The sequence below is a fragment of the Heterobasidion irregulare genome, assembly GCF_000320585.1.
Source record: "Heterobasidion irregulare TC 32-1 unplaced genomic scaffold scaffold_01, whole genome shotgun sequence".
Taxonomy (NCBI): domain Eukaryota; kingdom Fungi; phylum Basidiomycota; class Agaricomycetes; order Russulales; family Bondarzewiaceae; genus Heterobasidion; species Heterobasidion irregulare.
In genome coordinates, this window is record NW_009258197.1 from 646,142 (window position 1) to 660,053 (window position 13,912).

The following is a 13,912-nucleotide window of genomic DNA, read 5'->3' on the forward strand; positions in this document are numbered from 1 at the left end:
TCAGAACAGCTTGTGGTACGTACACAGATGTTCTGCTGAATTCGAGAGCGTCGCGTGGCGACTTGAGATCTCCCTAGTCTCCGTGGCTGACCTTACACAGAAGATGGTCATTTTGTGTATAAGACCTCCCTGGGAGAGAACCAACAGAGAAACGACTATGAACAAGGGCAACGTCAAAGGAAGTTTCCATATCTGCAGCAGGCAGAAGGCACAATGGGATGACCCAAGCAAAGCATCGTACGCGTCCGCACGTGCTCCTCTCAACTCTCGCGTCCGACAAACCGTCCGACACGACGAGCCTAAAAAGAATCTCTGCCGCTGGATGTACAGACATCACCCCTCCTCGCTATGGACCCCCAAAGCCCTGACGAGTACGACGCATACAATCTATCCGAGTTCACCGCCGACGAGCTCGCCTCCATCGACGACCGCGCACCCACGACGCCCCTCCACCACGTCCCCCTCTCAGCGCGCTCCCGCCGTGCGTCCAGCCCCGATTCGTACGATGCATACGCCCTCGTGGAACTCACCGCCGCCGACCTCGCCGCCCTCGACGCCTCCACGCCCCAGCAAACAGCCACACTGGCTCTCGCACTTGCCTGCCTGGGTCGCGGCGATGGTGCATCTGGTGGACCCCGCATCGCTGTAGAGCTCGAGGACGATGCTGACTTTGCCTCTGACTCTCCCCTCAAGGGTGGTTATGCATCGGGGCGCCGCGACGGCGGCAAGGCGCGGGGACCGCAGGTCGAGTGGTCTCAACGGAGCCCATTCGACCGCCATCGTCGCTGGAAGGGCATCTTCAGCGTGTCGGACCTAGTGGCACCCGTCTGGTATGCACCGTTATCCTGCTTGGTGTCGCCGACACCGAAACCTCTGTTTCTCGCTATTAATACGCGTTTTGGTAAGGTGTGAGGTGCAGTACGATTACGGCCTGAGGCAGTCCCGAGCACGCGATTTGGATCGCCGACCGTCGACCGTCGTCACGCGCGAAGGAAAGACGATCGTCGTCGCAAAGGAAGTTGCTGCTTCCAACGACAAGATCACACAGCGCGGAAGAGTACGTGGTTTTGTTTTGCCTCGCGCGGGCCGTTCTGAGCACCGCACAGAAAATCCACAAGAATCTCGAAAAGATGGTCAAGCCGGTCGAAGTCGAGATCAAGGCGTCCACCAACACGGAGCGCTGGGCATTGCGGTGTGTCTGAACTTTTATATACGCCCCGTGAGATCCTCGTTTTGATTCGCGTCGTAGACTAGTCAATATGCTCGCGAGTCTGGACAGCATCTTGGAGTTTGGTTATACCGTAAGTGGGCCGCAGTCCTCATCAAATCATTTGACAACCTGTGCTGCAGCGCGAAATTCCGGTCTTTGGGATAACACACAACGAGCTTGTCGTCGGGATCGTCGTAAGGCAGAGAATATATAATACCGTGTGTGGCAACGATTTATCATTTTGACAGGACGAAATTCGATGGAAGCCTATTTCCGAGGCCGACTCAAAAAGCAGCCCTTCGCGTAAACGACCTCCTTCACCGACTCAAAACACGTCAAGGGACCGAAAAAAATCATGGTCGCCACCACTTTTCCCACCTCAACCTCCCGCCGTATCAGATGACGCTCACGCTCCATTGACATCTCACTCTTCACCTTCGCCCCATCGCACCCACCGCTTCCACCTCCTTGACACCAAGACGCGGCGTACGAGAAACCTCCCATCAGATGATGATTCACTCTCCTCCCGCCTCCAGCTGATGCTCTACCATCGCCTCCTCACGAACCTCCTCTCGCCCGACTTCCCATTCGCTGCATTTTGGCAGCGTTGTCCCGACGTCTCGCCGACGGTTCAGCTGTCCGACACGTTCCTAGCACAAGCCGGGCTCGTCGCCACGCCGATGCGCTGTCTCGATGACCTTGCCCGGTCCTGGCAAGCGAGCGTGAGCGCCATGAACGTCGATGGGGTCTCGCCGCGGCTCGAGATCGTGTACCTTGCTCAGCAGAACCGTAAAGTATCGCCGGAAAAGCCGCCGAATGGGAAGAGCGAGAGCAAGAACGGCGAGGATATTTCCGAGCAAGAGGCGCTCGATCTCGAACGGGCCATCTTGGAGAGCCTGAAACAGGAGTACATGGATCACACAGATGTGCTCGTGGCGGACTTTCCAGTCGTGGAAACGGGGCAGGAGCAGCTGACGGATGTCGCAGCTTTAGAGACAGGAGTGGAAAGTGCTGATCGCCTCGAGAACGTGGTGGAAGCCGCTCTAGATCTCCAAGAGAATGGAGATGTTGTCGCAGGCGATATACAGAAGTCATGCTATGCTGAGGCGGCGGAGCCAAGCATGGTGGTTGTGAGCGGCGACGTTCCGTGCGAAGGTACGATGTGTACGGTAGGAGGTACCGTGCCTTCTGTATCGATGCTCGCTGCTATCACTGATTATCGCGGCGGTTTTCCCAGACGTAGAATCCACAGTCCCGACCCCTACCGTGACGCCTCCGAATGAGGCAGGCGGATCCTCGTCGCAGGAGAGGGGGCCTAGATTCATCGGAGAGAAGATTTTCAATATGGACGACCAGCTCCTCGACGCTCATCTGACGAGCATCCTGAAGTTTTGGCATGGCACACGCGCGCCGAAGGGTGTAGAGATCAAGCAGACGTCCCGCTGCTAGTGAGTACTTCCCGTTTTACCCCCACCTCTGCCGGCACGGGTGCTGACGTCTGGCACTATCGCAGCACGTGCGAGTACATGGATGGCTGTGAGTGGAGAGAGAGGAAGGCTTTCGATGCGGATACAGCTCAAAAGGGAAAAAAGAAGCAGAAGCTCTAGAAATCAACATACATCGTGGTGGTATTGTTGTTTCGGTTGCTTTGTATTCACTTGGACATTGCGGCCTCCTTGTCTGCTGTACTCACCACATATTTATCTGCATCCCTCAGTGTATTCTTGATTACTTGTACTCATAATATGCCTCGGATTTTTTGGGTCATCATGATGAGCGGCAGCAAAATTAAATCTAGACCCATGGTCGCGCCCCAGCAACCGATTCGAATCCGAGGATGCGAAGAACGACAGTTCTTTCATATTTCATGTATTTCATGGTGTGACCCCCAACTTATTCCTACAAGTCCTCTCTTTCTTTTCCATATCAAGCGCGAGCGCGCAATCCCAGGCTCGACTGCGAGCATCAATTCCTGTCTCTCCTTCACTTCAAACGTACCCGTATACTCTCTCTTACCCCCGCGATGGACGGCTGGCAAGACAGTCTTCACTTCTCTTTCATCGGCGAACATGTCCTCTTCACAGAATTGCGCCTCAAGTCATTCTCCAGTTTCTTCCTGGGTTCCGTTATCACCGTCGTCATATGCCTTCTTGAACGGTGAGGTGCCCCGATCCTTGGGCATCCCGGTCCTCCAACTTACTGAATATTTATCTCGTGGGGTCGATATGACGCATGCCCAGGTTCCTGACGTTGACCATCGCCAGGCACTGGACTCCGTGCCGGTCAGTGGGCCGTTCACGCTTGCAGAACGCGTTGTGGAGGACTGGGCTGTATTGGGTCGTGACGCTGCTGAGACTGTACGTCGTGGTTTTCTGCATCACATACTATGGCGGATGTTCACCGCGCTGCGCGACAGCCTTTATATGCTGATCTCAATGACATTTCATGTCGGGTGAGTGGTCGCCGTCTCCATCGCGTTCACAACCAGCTTGACAGAATGCGTCCGGTAGCTTGATACTCTTGATGGTGAGCATGTTTTGGACATGTGTGTGGAATGCGGGCGCATATATGCATCTCCTTAGGTCACCTCACTTTCCCTTGGCCAATTTGTTATCGAGTACCTCGAGCAGCCCCAACCCCCTACCTCTGGCAGAGAGTGTGTCATACCCTCTCCCTCTGACATTCGCTCCATTTATCATCCTTGCCAGCACATACCGTCCAATCGATAGCGATCCCTTTTACTCGCGTTCACCCGTGAGCTCCTTTGACAAACCCCGATCACCGCCTACCATTCGTCCGCGCGCAAAATCAAAGTCAAAACCCTCGGACATCTTCATCCACCCGAATTACTCCAACATCTCCCGTGCCGATGCTATGGCCGTCGAGATGGGCATTCACGGCGACACGGACCGTGTCAAGTCCAACACCGCCGCCGAAGACGACAACGCCTGGGAGCTCGGAAAGGGGCGCGCGGTTGCAAGGGAGCTGCTCCGCGGGTCATCCAGCTCGCATACACGCACCGCCTCGCAGCAGATGCTCTTCAGGATCGAAGATGGAGAGAGTGAAGACGAGCAGGGGTAGGGTCGATGCAACGTACCATCGCGGCTTTTCCTGCTGGTTCGCCCTTTTTATCATCACTCCTCGCACTTCATCGTCCTTGTAGACCTAACGCGCTTCTCGACCTACCCCGCACATATGTGCATATACTTGCTTCTTTGAGAGAACATCTTTCTCTACACTATGTGCATTGCGTGTCCATCCATGTCTGTTTTCTCACGCATCTTTGTCTCTCGAACCACCCCGCTGTCGCTCGCTCTTTAGCATCTAACCCAGCCTGTTGATTATCTCGCCTCGGACACACCATATAGGCCGGCTCCGTACTAGTCACCTTGGAAATACTAGCTGTTTGATACTCAGCGGGTGGAAGGCTGCGACCCAAGGTTGATGCATTTCGGCCTATTTTCATTGCTGAAGGTGAGCATATGTATCATCAATCTACAAGTCTTTGTCTCTTCACAGGACCATATCGTGAGTATCGAGTTTGCTCAAGAGAGAAGCGCGAACCAGCTGTTCTCCAGAATCCTTCTCCTTATATCACGTTTTGATGGCCTCGTGCACATTGAAGACCGCTCCTGAACTCAATATTGACGTGCACAGCCTCTGCAGCTGGTATATATATTGGGCAAGAATGGCAATCAGCTACTCTCGTTATCCTCAGGAACACTCCCGCCATGGACCTTTACTTCAATAACGGTGACCCACTCAATGCCCTTCTCAGAGACGAGCGCAAGCGAACCCTCTATCTTGTTGATACACCATTCGCGTTTGTTGACAAGGTGACGACTCTGACGAAATATGCATATGACAACGCAGGCCGTATGGATCATGGCCGTGTAGTGGCACGATTTGAATGGCACGTCTTCAGCGACACCAGATTCGAATTTGAGGGGCAGTTGTACACCGCCAAGGCGTTTCTGCAAAAGCATAGCAGAGGAAGGTAAGATGCTCCGTATATACGGCGAACACCACCAATGACGACATTTCATATAGGCAGCATCACTTCCAAGGTCTCGACGGGCGCCCATACAAATGGAAGTGGGGCTCCAAAGCGCCGTCGGTATGTGTTATAAATGGATGTGAACGTCTCGGAAAGATATTCATCTCCTCGCGATTAGCTTAGAGTGAACGATGGGAGCGAGACCGTGATCGCTGAATACCATCGACGATCATTGGGATTCTTGAACTCAGCTCACGATCCCTACCTTCGAGTATCCCCACAGGGCATGCACATGCTGGACTTGATAGTGGCTACCTTTATCTTTGTGGAGAAAAAGAGATTGGATGCCCAAAGACGGCGCAATAACGCAAACACATCCATGGCGAGCGCGTCGATGACGGCGGGTGCAGGTGAGGGGATACGAATTTTACTCGGTTTCTTGTTGACATCGCATGACTTCACTACTACAGTGGCATCAACCTTTTGATGCCTTTCGGTCTCCTTCGGTGCTTCGTTCATTTCGGGAGACAGCAAACTGCTCTCCAGGCAGTACTTGTATCTAATATGACAACACGACCTGGTACGATTTCTCAACGATCCGGTCTACTCACAATAAAGTCTATATACTAGCTGTCCTTTTGGTCATATGTGAGTCAGCGTATCTCGTGTCTGATTGAGGATGCTGTGTAGTATGCGCAGGCCCTTATCAACGCCCCTTCGCCCTCGTAATAAGCCTGTTTCCAATGTCCCTTCTCAATGCGGACACATGAACTGGTACTGACGTGCATAGCCTCAAAGTCAGGCCCATATAAGTCTGGATGGCAATCGATCAGCAATATCATCAGGAACACATCCCGGCATGGACATTTTCTCAAGAGACCAGCGCGACCACTGCGCGACCTCGCTGCTCCTTTGAATTCGACGTCATCATCGCCAAAGACCGTGCTTTGGCTTTTACAGAACATCCGCGGGCCTGCCTCGTATCTTGTGTCATTGGACCAGATACACTCATGAAGCAAGCAACGGTAGTGTGTCGAACGTGAAATCAAACATGTATCATGATCCCGTCCTCCAGAATCCTTCTCCCCGCTCTCCACCAGCCGTTTTTCTGCCTCCGAAACCCCTCAAGCGTCCGAGGCGCTCGTAAAGCTTGTATACTTTCACTGTTTTGATGGCCTCGTAAACATTCAAGGTTGGCGCTGAGCACCGTTCGTTCCCGTGATATGTTCTCAATGAATGTCTCCTCTGAACTCAATATTGACGCCTCCGCAGCAGGTATATATTGGGCGCAACAATAGCCATCAGCTGCTTTCGTTATTCTCAGGAACACACCCGCCATGGACATCTTCTTCAACAAGAGCAACCCATTCAATATGATTCTCAGGGACGATGCCAAGCGAACACTCTATTCTGTTGAAACACCATTCGCGTTCGCGAACAAGGTGACGACTTTGACGAAATACGCATATGACGACGCAGGCCGTATGGATCGTGGCCGTGTAGTGGCACGAATTGAGTGGCACGTCTTCAGCGACGCCGAGTTTGAATTTGAGGGGCAGTGGTACATCACCAAACTGTTTCTACAAAAGTATAGCGGAGGAAGGTAAGGTGCTCCACATATACGGCGAACACTATCAATGACGGCGAGACACAGATCATATAGTCAGCATCACTTCAAAGGCCTCGACGGGCGCCCATACAAATGGAATCGGGGCTCCAAAGCGCCGTCGGTACGTGCTATCAATGGATGTGAACGTCTCGGAAAGATATTCATCTCCTCGCGATTAGCTTAGAGTGAACGATGGGAGCGAGACCGTGATCGCTGAATACCATCGACGATCATTGGGATTCTTGAACTCAGCTCACGATCCGTACCTTCGAGTATCCCCACAGGGCATGCACATGCTGGACTTGATAGTGGCTACCTTTATTCTCGTGGAGGAAAAGAGATTGGACGCCAAAACACAGCGCAATGACACGAACGCGTTCATGGCGTACACTTCGATGGCAAACACGTCGAGGGCGAACACGTCGAGGGTGAACGCGGCGAGGGTGAACTCGTCGATGGTGAACTCGTCGATGGCGAACGCGTCGATGGCGTGCGCCCTTGCAGGTGAGGGGCATACAAGTTTTCCTTAATTTCCGGCCGACATCGCATAACTTTACTACAGCGACATCTCTCTGTTAATACTTTTCGGTCTCCTTTGGTCCCTCGTTCAATACGAGAGACAACAATCAACCACCTTCTCCTCTCCAGGCAGGACTTGTATTTAATACGACGGCACAACATGGAACTACTTTCTCAATGATCCGGCCTGCTCGAACAAACTATCCTGTTTGGCATTGCCATCACATAAATGTCTATATACAGCCGCCATTCCGGTCGTCCGCAGCATATATCATGTCTGATCGAGGATGCTGTGTAGTATGCGCAGGTCCTCATCAACGCGCCTTCGCCCTCGTGATAAACCTGTTTCCAATGTCCCTTCTCAATGCGGGAGCATATGAACTGGTACTGACGTGCACAGCCTCTGCGTCAGGTCCATATATATATATGTCTGGATGGCAATCGATCTGCATTATCATCAGGAACGCACCCGGCATGGATATTTTCTTCAGCAAGAGCAACCCACTCAATGCGATTCTCAGGGACGATGACAAGCGAACCATCTATCGTATCGACACACCGTTCGCGTTATTTAACAAAGTGACCACTGTGACGAGATCTGGAGGCCGTGGCCGTGTAGGCGACTGCCAGGTCATGGCGCGCATTGAATGGCATCGATTCAGCAAGACAAGATTCGAATTCGACGGGCACCCGATGGTCGCCAAAGTGTTCTTGAAACGGCGGAAAGGCGGAAGGTGAGCTGCCTTCTTCGGCTCGCCACCTGTAGAGTTACTCATGATCGAGTCGCGGAACGCAGAGAACATATTTTTCAAGGCGCCGACGGGCGTTCATACAAGTGGAAGTCGGGATCACATGCACCGTCGGTATGTCGCGTCTTCGAAACTACATAAGTTTATGGATATGTCAATGGAATGCGACTTATGACCTCTGACCCAGCTTCGATTGAATGATGGAAGCAAAACCATAATCGCCGAATACCATGGACGATCGCTAGGATTCTTCGGTTTCCGAGGACACAAACCATATCTCCGAATACACCCCCAAGGCATGCATATGCGGGACATGATAGTGGCCACGTTCATCTTCGTGGAGAAGAAGAGAACAGACAGAAAGCAGAGTGCAGGTATGAAGGATCCATAACGACTGGTGCCATTTCTCGCTAACAGGTCATGGACTCTAGCTGCTGTCGCAGCAGCTGCGTGAGAACACTCGGCGGTTTACTAGATTGGAATTGCAATATAATACCTCCCTCCGGACATTTTTGGATTTTGTACATATAGTCCAGCTACGTGTAAATCAGGTTCAAGCTTTGTATAATGTTATCTACGACTGTTGTGTGACGACGATGTAGGAAGGGTATATGTTATGAATGCTGTGAGGTCAATTGCGATGTTGGAAGCGCACACCACTCGAGACTATATGCAGAAAGAGAAAAGCCCTTCCAGATGGAACTCCTAACGGCCCCTTCCGGCCACAACGCCCGCTCTCCGTCCTGCAAACCCTGCCTTCTTATCCCCCTCTGGCTCGCTCGCCTTCTTCTGCCACTGATCTATCAGTCTCCCCACGCCTTGATAGGGCTTATCAGGCGACGCGGACCTAGGCGGCTCCTCGCCTGTGTTCGCAGCTGGAGCAGGACTAGCCGTCCGCACAGGGATGGGCCTCACAGGCGTCTTCAGTGGCGTCTTGGTTGGGGTCGCTTGCCCACCCGTCGACACGGGCTTGAACGGCGACCGACGACCAGAAGGCATCTCTGACGGCTTCCTGTCTGATGCCATACCAGGTAATCCAACAGGCATAATGCGCGACGCGGTAGGCGACGTCCGTGGTTTTGGTGGGTCGCTCTCCCACGGCCCATCATCTGGATTGCCCTGCAGGAGCCCGGGCCCAAAGTTGTGTCGAGGTCGGCTAGGCGAGGTGGTTCCATTTCCAGTTGACATGGGAGATGCTGTGCCATGGGATGCAACCTTCATGTGAGATGGTTTCGTCGGAGTACTAGGGACGACAATCGGCTTCCCACCCATAGCCTCATACTTCTGCACCATGTCAGATATCGATGTACGTCGGACGTTTCTGCGGGCTCTTGGGTCAGGAGGAAGGGCGAGCGTCGATGGAGCCATGACCTTCTCGACGTGAGTTTGTGGAGGGACCTTAGGAGCCACGCCGGGGGATAGGAACAAAGACTGATGACGAGATCGACCAGATGGCACAGGGCTGACCGGAGTCGGAGGACTGGAATATTCTACGGTGTTTGTAGTTTGTTTCCGATGCTGTGGGGATGTACGCCCGGGCGAATAAGCTCTTGTCACCGGCTCTGCTGGGGCTAGGGGTGAAAGAAGCGGAGAGGGAGACACTGAGCGCGGATGCGACACAAGCGCGGCAGTGGCTGGCAGTGGCGTTGGTCTTTTGACGTCTTGAGGTTTCTGATGCGAGTCCGTGCTCAGCTCGTTGACGAGCCCGGATGCGGCCTTCTCCACGCTAGCTCCTCCGCCCCACAGATCTACCAGATCGTGCACCGAACTCTGTCGCCCCTTGCCCCTCCGCCTGGTTTCACCGACCTTCTCCTTCAACTCAAACGCCTTCTTGGTGTGATCACCGGGTACAAACCCATTCACGTCCTCCGGACCTTCACTGCCTCCACTGCTAGATGAGTTATCCCTGCGCATCGAGGGCCGCGCAGGGGCTACAGGGGACCAGTTCTCGGTCAACGCTTCGCCCTTGTTCAGAATCTCCCTTGTGGAGGACGCAACATCGAGACCATCTAGCGGCTTTGGTTTAGACTTCTGCGGCAAACGACTATTGCTCGTCGTCATCCGGCGCGTGTTCGCCCTCAAAGGCGACGGGCTGGGTGTGGTCGGCGGACTGGGTTGTCGTTTCGGCGATGGGTACTTGTCAGCGACTGCCTCCTGCGGGCTCTGCACCACGGGATCGCGCTCGATGACCGATGCGCGTTTGCTGGGTGAGTCCCGCAGGACAGGCGTGCCGGGCGGCTGCTGATGAACCTCGTCGTCACTACCGGTGAGCCAGTCCTGAGGCTCTGTCCGCCTGAGGATCTGTGCAGTAGTAGGGGGAACTTCAGGTACTGGGGCAGTGGCGGCGGTACTCGAAGGCTCTCTGACGGAGGCAGCGCTGCGGTGTTTGCGTGTGACCTGAGGGCGCACATGCGTTGCTTGGACAGGCTTCGGGCTCTCTCTCCCAACGGTGGGTTTGCGCGCCTCACGAGACTCGCGCATGGCAGCACCTGTGACGTGCTCCGAGCGCACGCCATCATAGCCATATTTGCTCCCGCCCAGAGCAAGACTAAGAGTGTTGCTGATCGCGCCTGGGGGTTTCAACCCTCCGGTGAAGTTGTTCCTCGGCGATGACGTCTGACCAGCTGTCGCAGTTGATGCGAGTGGTGGAGGCTTGTGTATTGGCGTGGCTTGGAGAGGAGGTTGAGATTTGGAGTGAAGAGGGAGTGCGATAGAACCTGAAGAGAGCAAGGCGCGATCCAGATCCTCCAGCGAGGGGAATCGGTCTTCGGCGGCAAGATTGGGTGAAGGTATAGGCGAGGGCACGTGGGAGGGTGGATGAGGGGAGGGAGATGGACGGGGCGCGAGGGCGCTGGGAGGACGGGACGCTGGAGCAGGAACGCTGAGATTGGAGGAGTAATCAGACTTGGCTTTCCAGGCTTCAGCAAGTGTGGGCGGTGGTGCCTTGTCTGATGGGGAGAATCCGAGACCATCGAAGGCATCCTTTGCTTTTGGTGGAGCATATCGACCGGCAGTGCTTGAAGGCTGTTGAGATGGTATCGAGACAGCCTTAGAGCCCGACCGGTCTGGCATCAACAAAGCTGATGCGGCAGCCGCAGATGAGGAAGAGCCGAGCATGCCATCGAACGAGTCACCGAAGCCCGCGAGCTCGCCCTGATAGGTCTTTCTCCTGTTTCTATCCTTCTCCTTGTCCCTATCTCGCCCCAGGTCCCATGCATCGTCAAGTGGAGGGTTCCTCACCTTCCAGGCTTCTGGACTAGTCAATCCTGACCGGTGACCGCGTACTGCACCACGACCATGCTTCATTGCTTTCCAAGAAGCCTCTTCCTCGACCGCAAAGTCCATATCGAGCTCAGCATTTGATTGCTTGTTATTTTCCTTTTCCTGCGCCTTGTAAGGGCTGGTGGGTCGTTGAGTCGTTTGGAGTGGCGCTGGACGACCACGGCGCATTGGAGCGATGGCCTCAAGGACTTTCTCGCGCGCTTGAACGCCCGCGTTCTTGGCGGGAGACGTCGAAGCTTGGGCATGGGGAATAGATGTGGACGACGACGATCGGTACGAGACGAGGTCGTCCAAAGGATTTGGTGGAGGAAGCTCGGCATGGCGTTGAGCAAACGGTTCTCGTGAAGGGATGGCATAAACGAATCGGGATTTCGTTCCACGTAGACGATGCACATTATTGAGGACTTCAAAGACCGTCGGACGCTGGGCTCCATGCTCGCGTAGCATGGAACCTGAAAACATCATCAAGATTGTGGAAACTCAAGCAAACAGTCTTCACTGACCAATCAGAGCATTCATTTGAGCCGAATATACTGGATAAGGAGGGATCTTGTACTGGACATTGAGGATGGCGAGAGGACCGTGTTCCTCAAAAGGAGTTGTATAATAGCAGAGCTTATACAACAATACCCCAAGTGCCCAGACATCTGACTTCTCGTCGACCGGACGTCTCAAGTAAGGATCGACCATTTCAGGGGCACGATACTGCAGTGTCGTATGTCGATTCAGGTCAGCCTCCAAAGCACGAATTTCTTGTGTGTTCGAGGGCGGCCGAGGTGCAACGGGGGTCGCGGATCCAAAATCGCAGAGCTTGTATGAAGTCGCTGAGGATTGGAGGATGTTCTCGACCTTGAGGTCGCGATGGAGAAGAGCTGGGCGGAGATTGTGCATTGCCGCGACGCCCTCGCAGACATCGACAAAGATCTGCATTATTTCTGCCTCTGTGAGACGTTCGCGCAGACGTCTGTTCATCATGTCGATGATCCCGCCGCCTGCTGTACGATGAGAGGCGACAAGCATCGGACGTCGACGGCACGCACCTGCACAGAACTCCATAAGAATAAATACCTCATACATGCCATTTGACATCCTGTGCCAGGCGGCATCAATTAGGTGAACTATGTTAGGGTGGCCCTTCAAGATGCGCTATGGCTCGGAGATGAGAGGAAGAAGGCGAGATTGTGACGGGATGCGAACCATGATGTCCACCTCCTTCTTCACCTCGGACAGCATGCTCTCGTTTGGGACTGCGATGCGCTTGAGAACATGGTGGGTTGTATTGTAGACGGGGGTCGGTGTCCTGACGAGATAGACGTGCGCGAAACCACCTGTGACGAATGGACAACGGCTACAGCCACGTTCATTGAGAGCAACTGACCTTGGCTGAGATAGCGGTCGACCTGGACGGTGTATTTGTTAACGGAAATAGTTTGGCCAGGGGCGAGTGTACCCTTGTTCGCGGCGTAGGCCTGTGGGTGGGCCATAGAAGACGGCCTGCAAGACAGCCAGAGCGTCGCCGGCGTCGCCTCTTCTGTTGCTCTCTCCGCCCGTGCCTCCGTCACGTGCCCTCCCCGTCTAGCCCGACGTCATCCCTCCTCCTTCAGCACAACCCGTCTTCCCTCACCATGGCCGACAGGTTCATCCCCATCCCCACGCGCAACCCCCACGATGTCCCCTTCTCGCGCCCAGCAACCCCAGGCGCACACCCCATCCAGATCGGCTGGATAGGTCTCGGTGCCATGGGCTATCCCATGGCCCGGAATCTCGCCAATCATCACGCCTCCCACACCCCGAATGCCCAACCCCTTCTCGTCTGGAATCGAAGCCACGATAAATCCGAAAACCTGGTCAAAGAAGTCGGAGCGTCGAAGATCCGCATCGCACAAAGCGCTGGAGAGGTTGCCGCTACCTGCGATGTGATCATCACATCGTTGGCGAGCGACGAGGTGGTCAAGTCTATCTATGAGGAGTTCTCAGAGGCCCTTCACGTAGGCTTTCCTCCATCCCCTCAAAACATCCTTACTATCGACGCTGAAACTTCTTTGCATAGAAATCTCCTTCCATAAGGAATAAGATATTTGTCGAGACGAGCACAGTTCGTCCGGTAACCTTCGAGAAGCTGCTGATCCCCTCTGACGTGTTTTATATGCAGGTATATCCATCAATAGCAGGTTCATAATTATTGAAAAACTTTCAATATGCCAGTTTTAATGCATTGCGCACCAGGAGAACTCGATATAATAATCTCTAGCCTACCACATTGTCACCTTGTCACCGCCCCCGTGTTTGGCCCACCGGCGATGGCGGACGCGGCAAAGCTCCTCATAGCTATGAGCGGCGATTATCGCTCCAAGAAGGAAGTGGCTTATCTTCTCGTCCCTGCCATCGGCCGTAAAGTCTATGACCTCGGCGGGAATCTCGAGAAGGGTGAGCAGCTCTTTCATCTTCACACCAACAAGTACTCACATGTCTCTTCACGAAACGCCTAGCCCCTACGTTCAAGCTGATCGGCAACTCGGTCATCCTTGGGTGCATGGAGGTTCTGG

General features: G+C 54.1%; 5 protein-coding genes across 5 annotated transcripts; 4 read left to right on the top strand and 1 right to left on the bottom strand.

The window, feature by feature from the left end:
* Window positions 1-259: 259 nt before the first annotated feature.
* HETIRDRAFT_431294 (uncharacterized protein) lies at window positions 260-2,974 on the top strand. The gene is made up of 8 exons (XM_009542353.1): window positions 260-830; window positions 907-1,057; window positions 1,107-1,192; window positions 1,250-1,301; window positions 1,351-1,404; window positions 1,459-2,386; window positions 2,448-2,658; window positions 2,724-2,974. The coding sequence occupies exons 1-8, from the start codon at window positions 349-351 to the stop codon at window positions 2,815-2,817; spliced, it is 2,058 nt and encodes a 685-aa protein (XP_009540648.1). The 5' UTR covers window positions 260-348; the 3' UTR covers window positions 2,818-2,974.
* A 161-nt stretch (window positions 2,975-3,135) lies between these two features.
* HETIRDRAFT_145117 (copper transporter) lies at window positions 3,136-4,625 on the top strand. The gene is made up of 6 exons (XM_009542354.1): window positions 3,136-3,367; window positions 3,451-3,567; window positions 3,627-3,662; window positions 3,721-3,736; window positions 3,793-3,866; window positions 3,919-4,625. Exons 1-6 carry the CDS (start codon window positions 3,234-3,236, stop codon window positions 4,289-4,291), a joined length of 750 nt encoding a protein of 249 aa, XP_009540649.1. The 5' UTR covers window positions 3,136-3,233; the 3' UTR covers window positions 4,292-4,625.
* Window positions 4,626-4,941: 316 nt separating this feature from the next.
* HETIRDRAFT_447341 (uncharacterized protein) lies at window positions 4,942-5,694 on the top strand (the record flags this gene model as incomplete). The annotated part of the gene is made up of 4 exons (XM_009542355.1): window positions 4,942-5,207; window positions 5,261-5,327; window positions 5,386-5,617; window positions 5,678-5,694. 4 exons carry the CDS (start codon window positions 4,942-4,944, stop codon window positions 5,692-5,694), a joined length of 582 nt encoding a protein of 193 aa, XP_009540650.1.
* A 2,101-nt stretch (window positions 5,695-7,795) lies between these two features.
* HETIRDRAFT_437497 (uncharacterized protein) lies at window positions 7,796-8,678 on the top strand. The gene is made up of 4 exons (XM_009542356.1): window positions 7,796-8,069; window positions 8,132-8,198; window positions 8,272-8,458; window positions 8,516-8,678. Exons 1-4 carry the CDS (start codon window positions 7,810-7,812, stop codon window positions 8,536-8,538), a joined length of 537 nt encoding a protein of 178 aa, XP_009540651.1. The 5' UTR covers window positions 7,796-7,809; the 3' UTR covers window positions 8,539-8,678.
* HETIRDRAFT_442879 (uncharacterized protein) lies at window positions 8,633-13,543 on the bottom strand (the record flags this gene model as incomplete). Its single annotated transcript, XM_009542357.1, has 6 exons — window positions 8,633-11,818; window positions 11,870-12,512; window positions 12,564-12,694; window positions 12,745-12,835; window positions 13,073-13,275; window positions 13,390-13,543. The coding sequence occupies 6 exons, from the start codon at window positions 13,541-13,543 to the stop codon at window positions 8,790-8,792; spliced, it is 4,251 nt and encodes a 1,416-aa protein (XP_009540652.1). The 3' UTR covers window positions 8,633-8,789.
* Window positions 13,544-13,912: the final 369 nt, after the last annotated feature.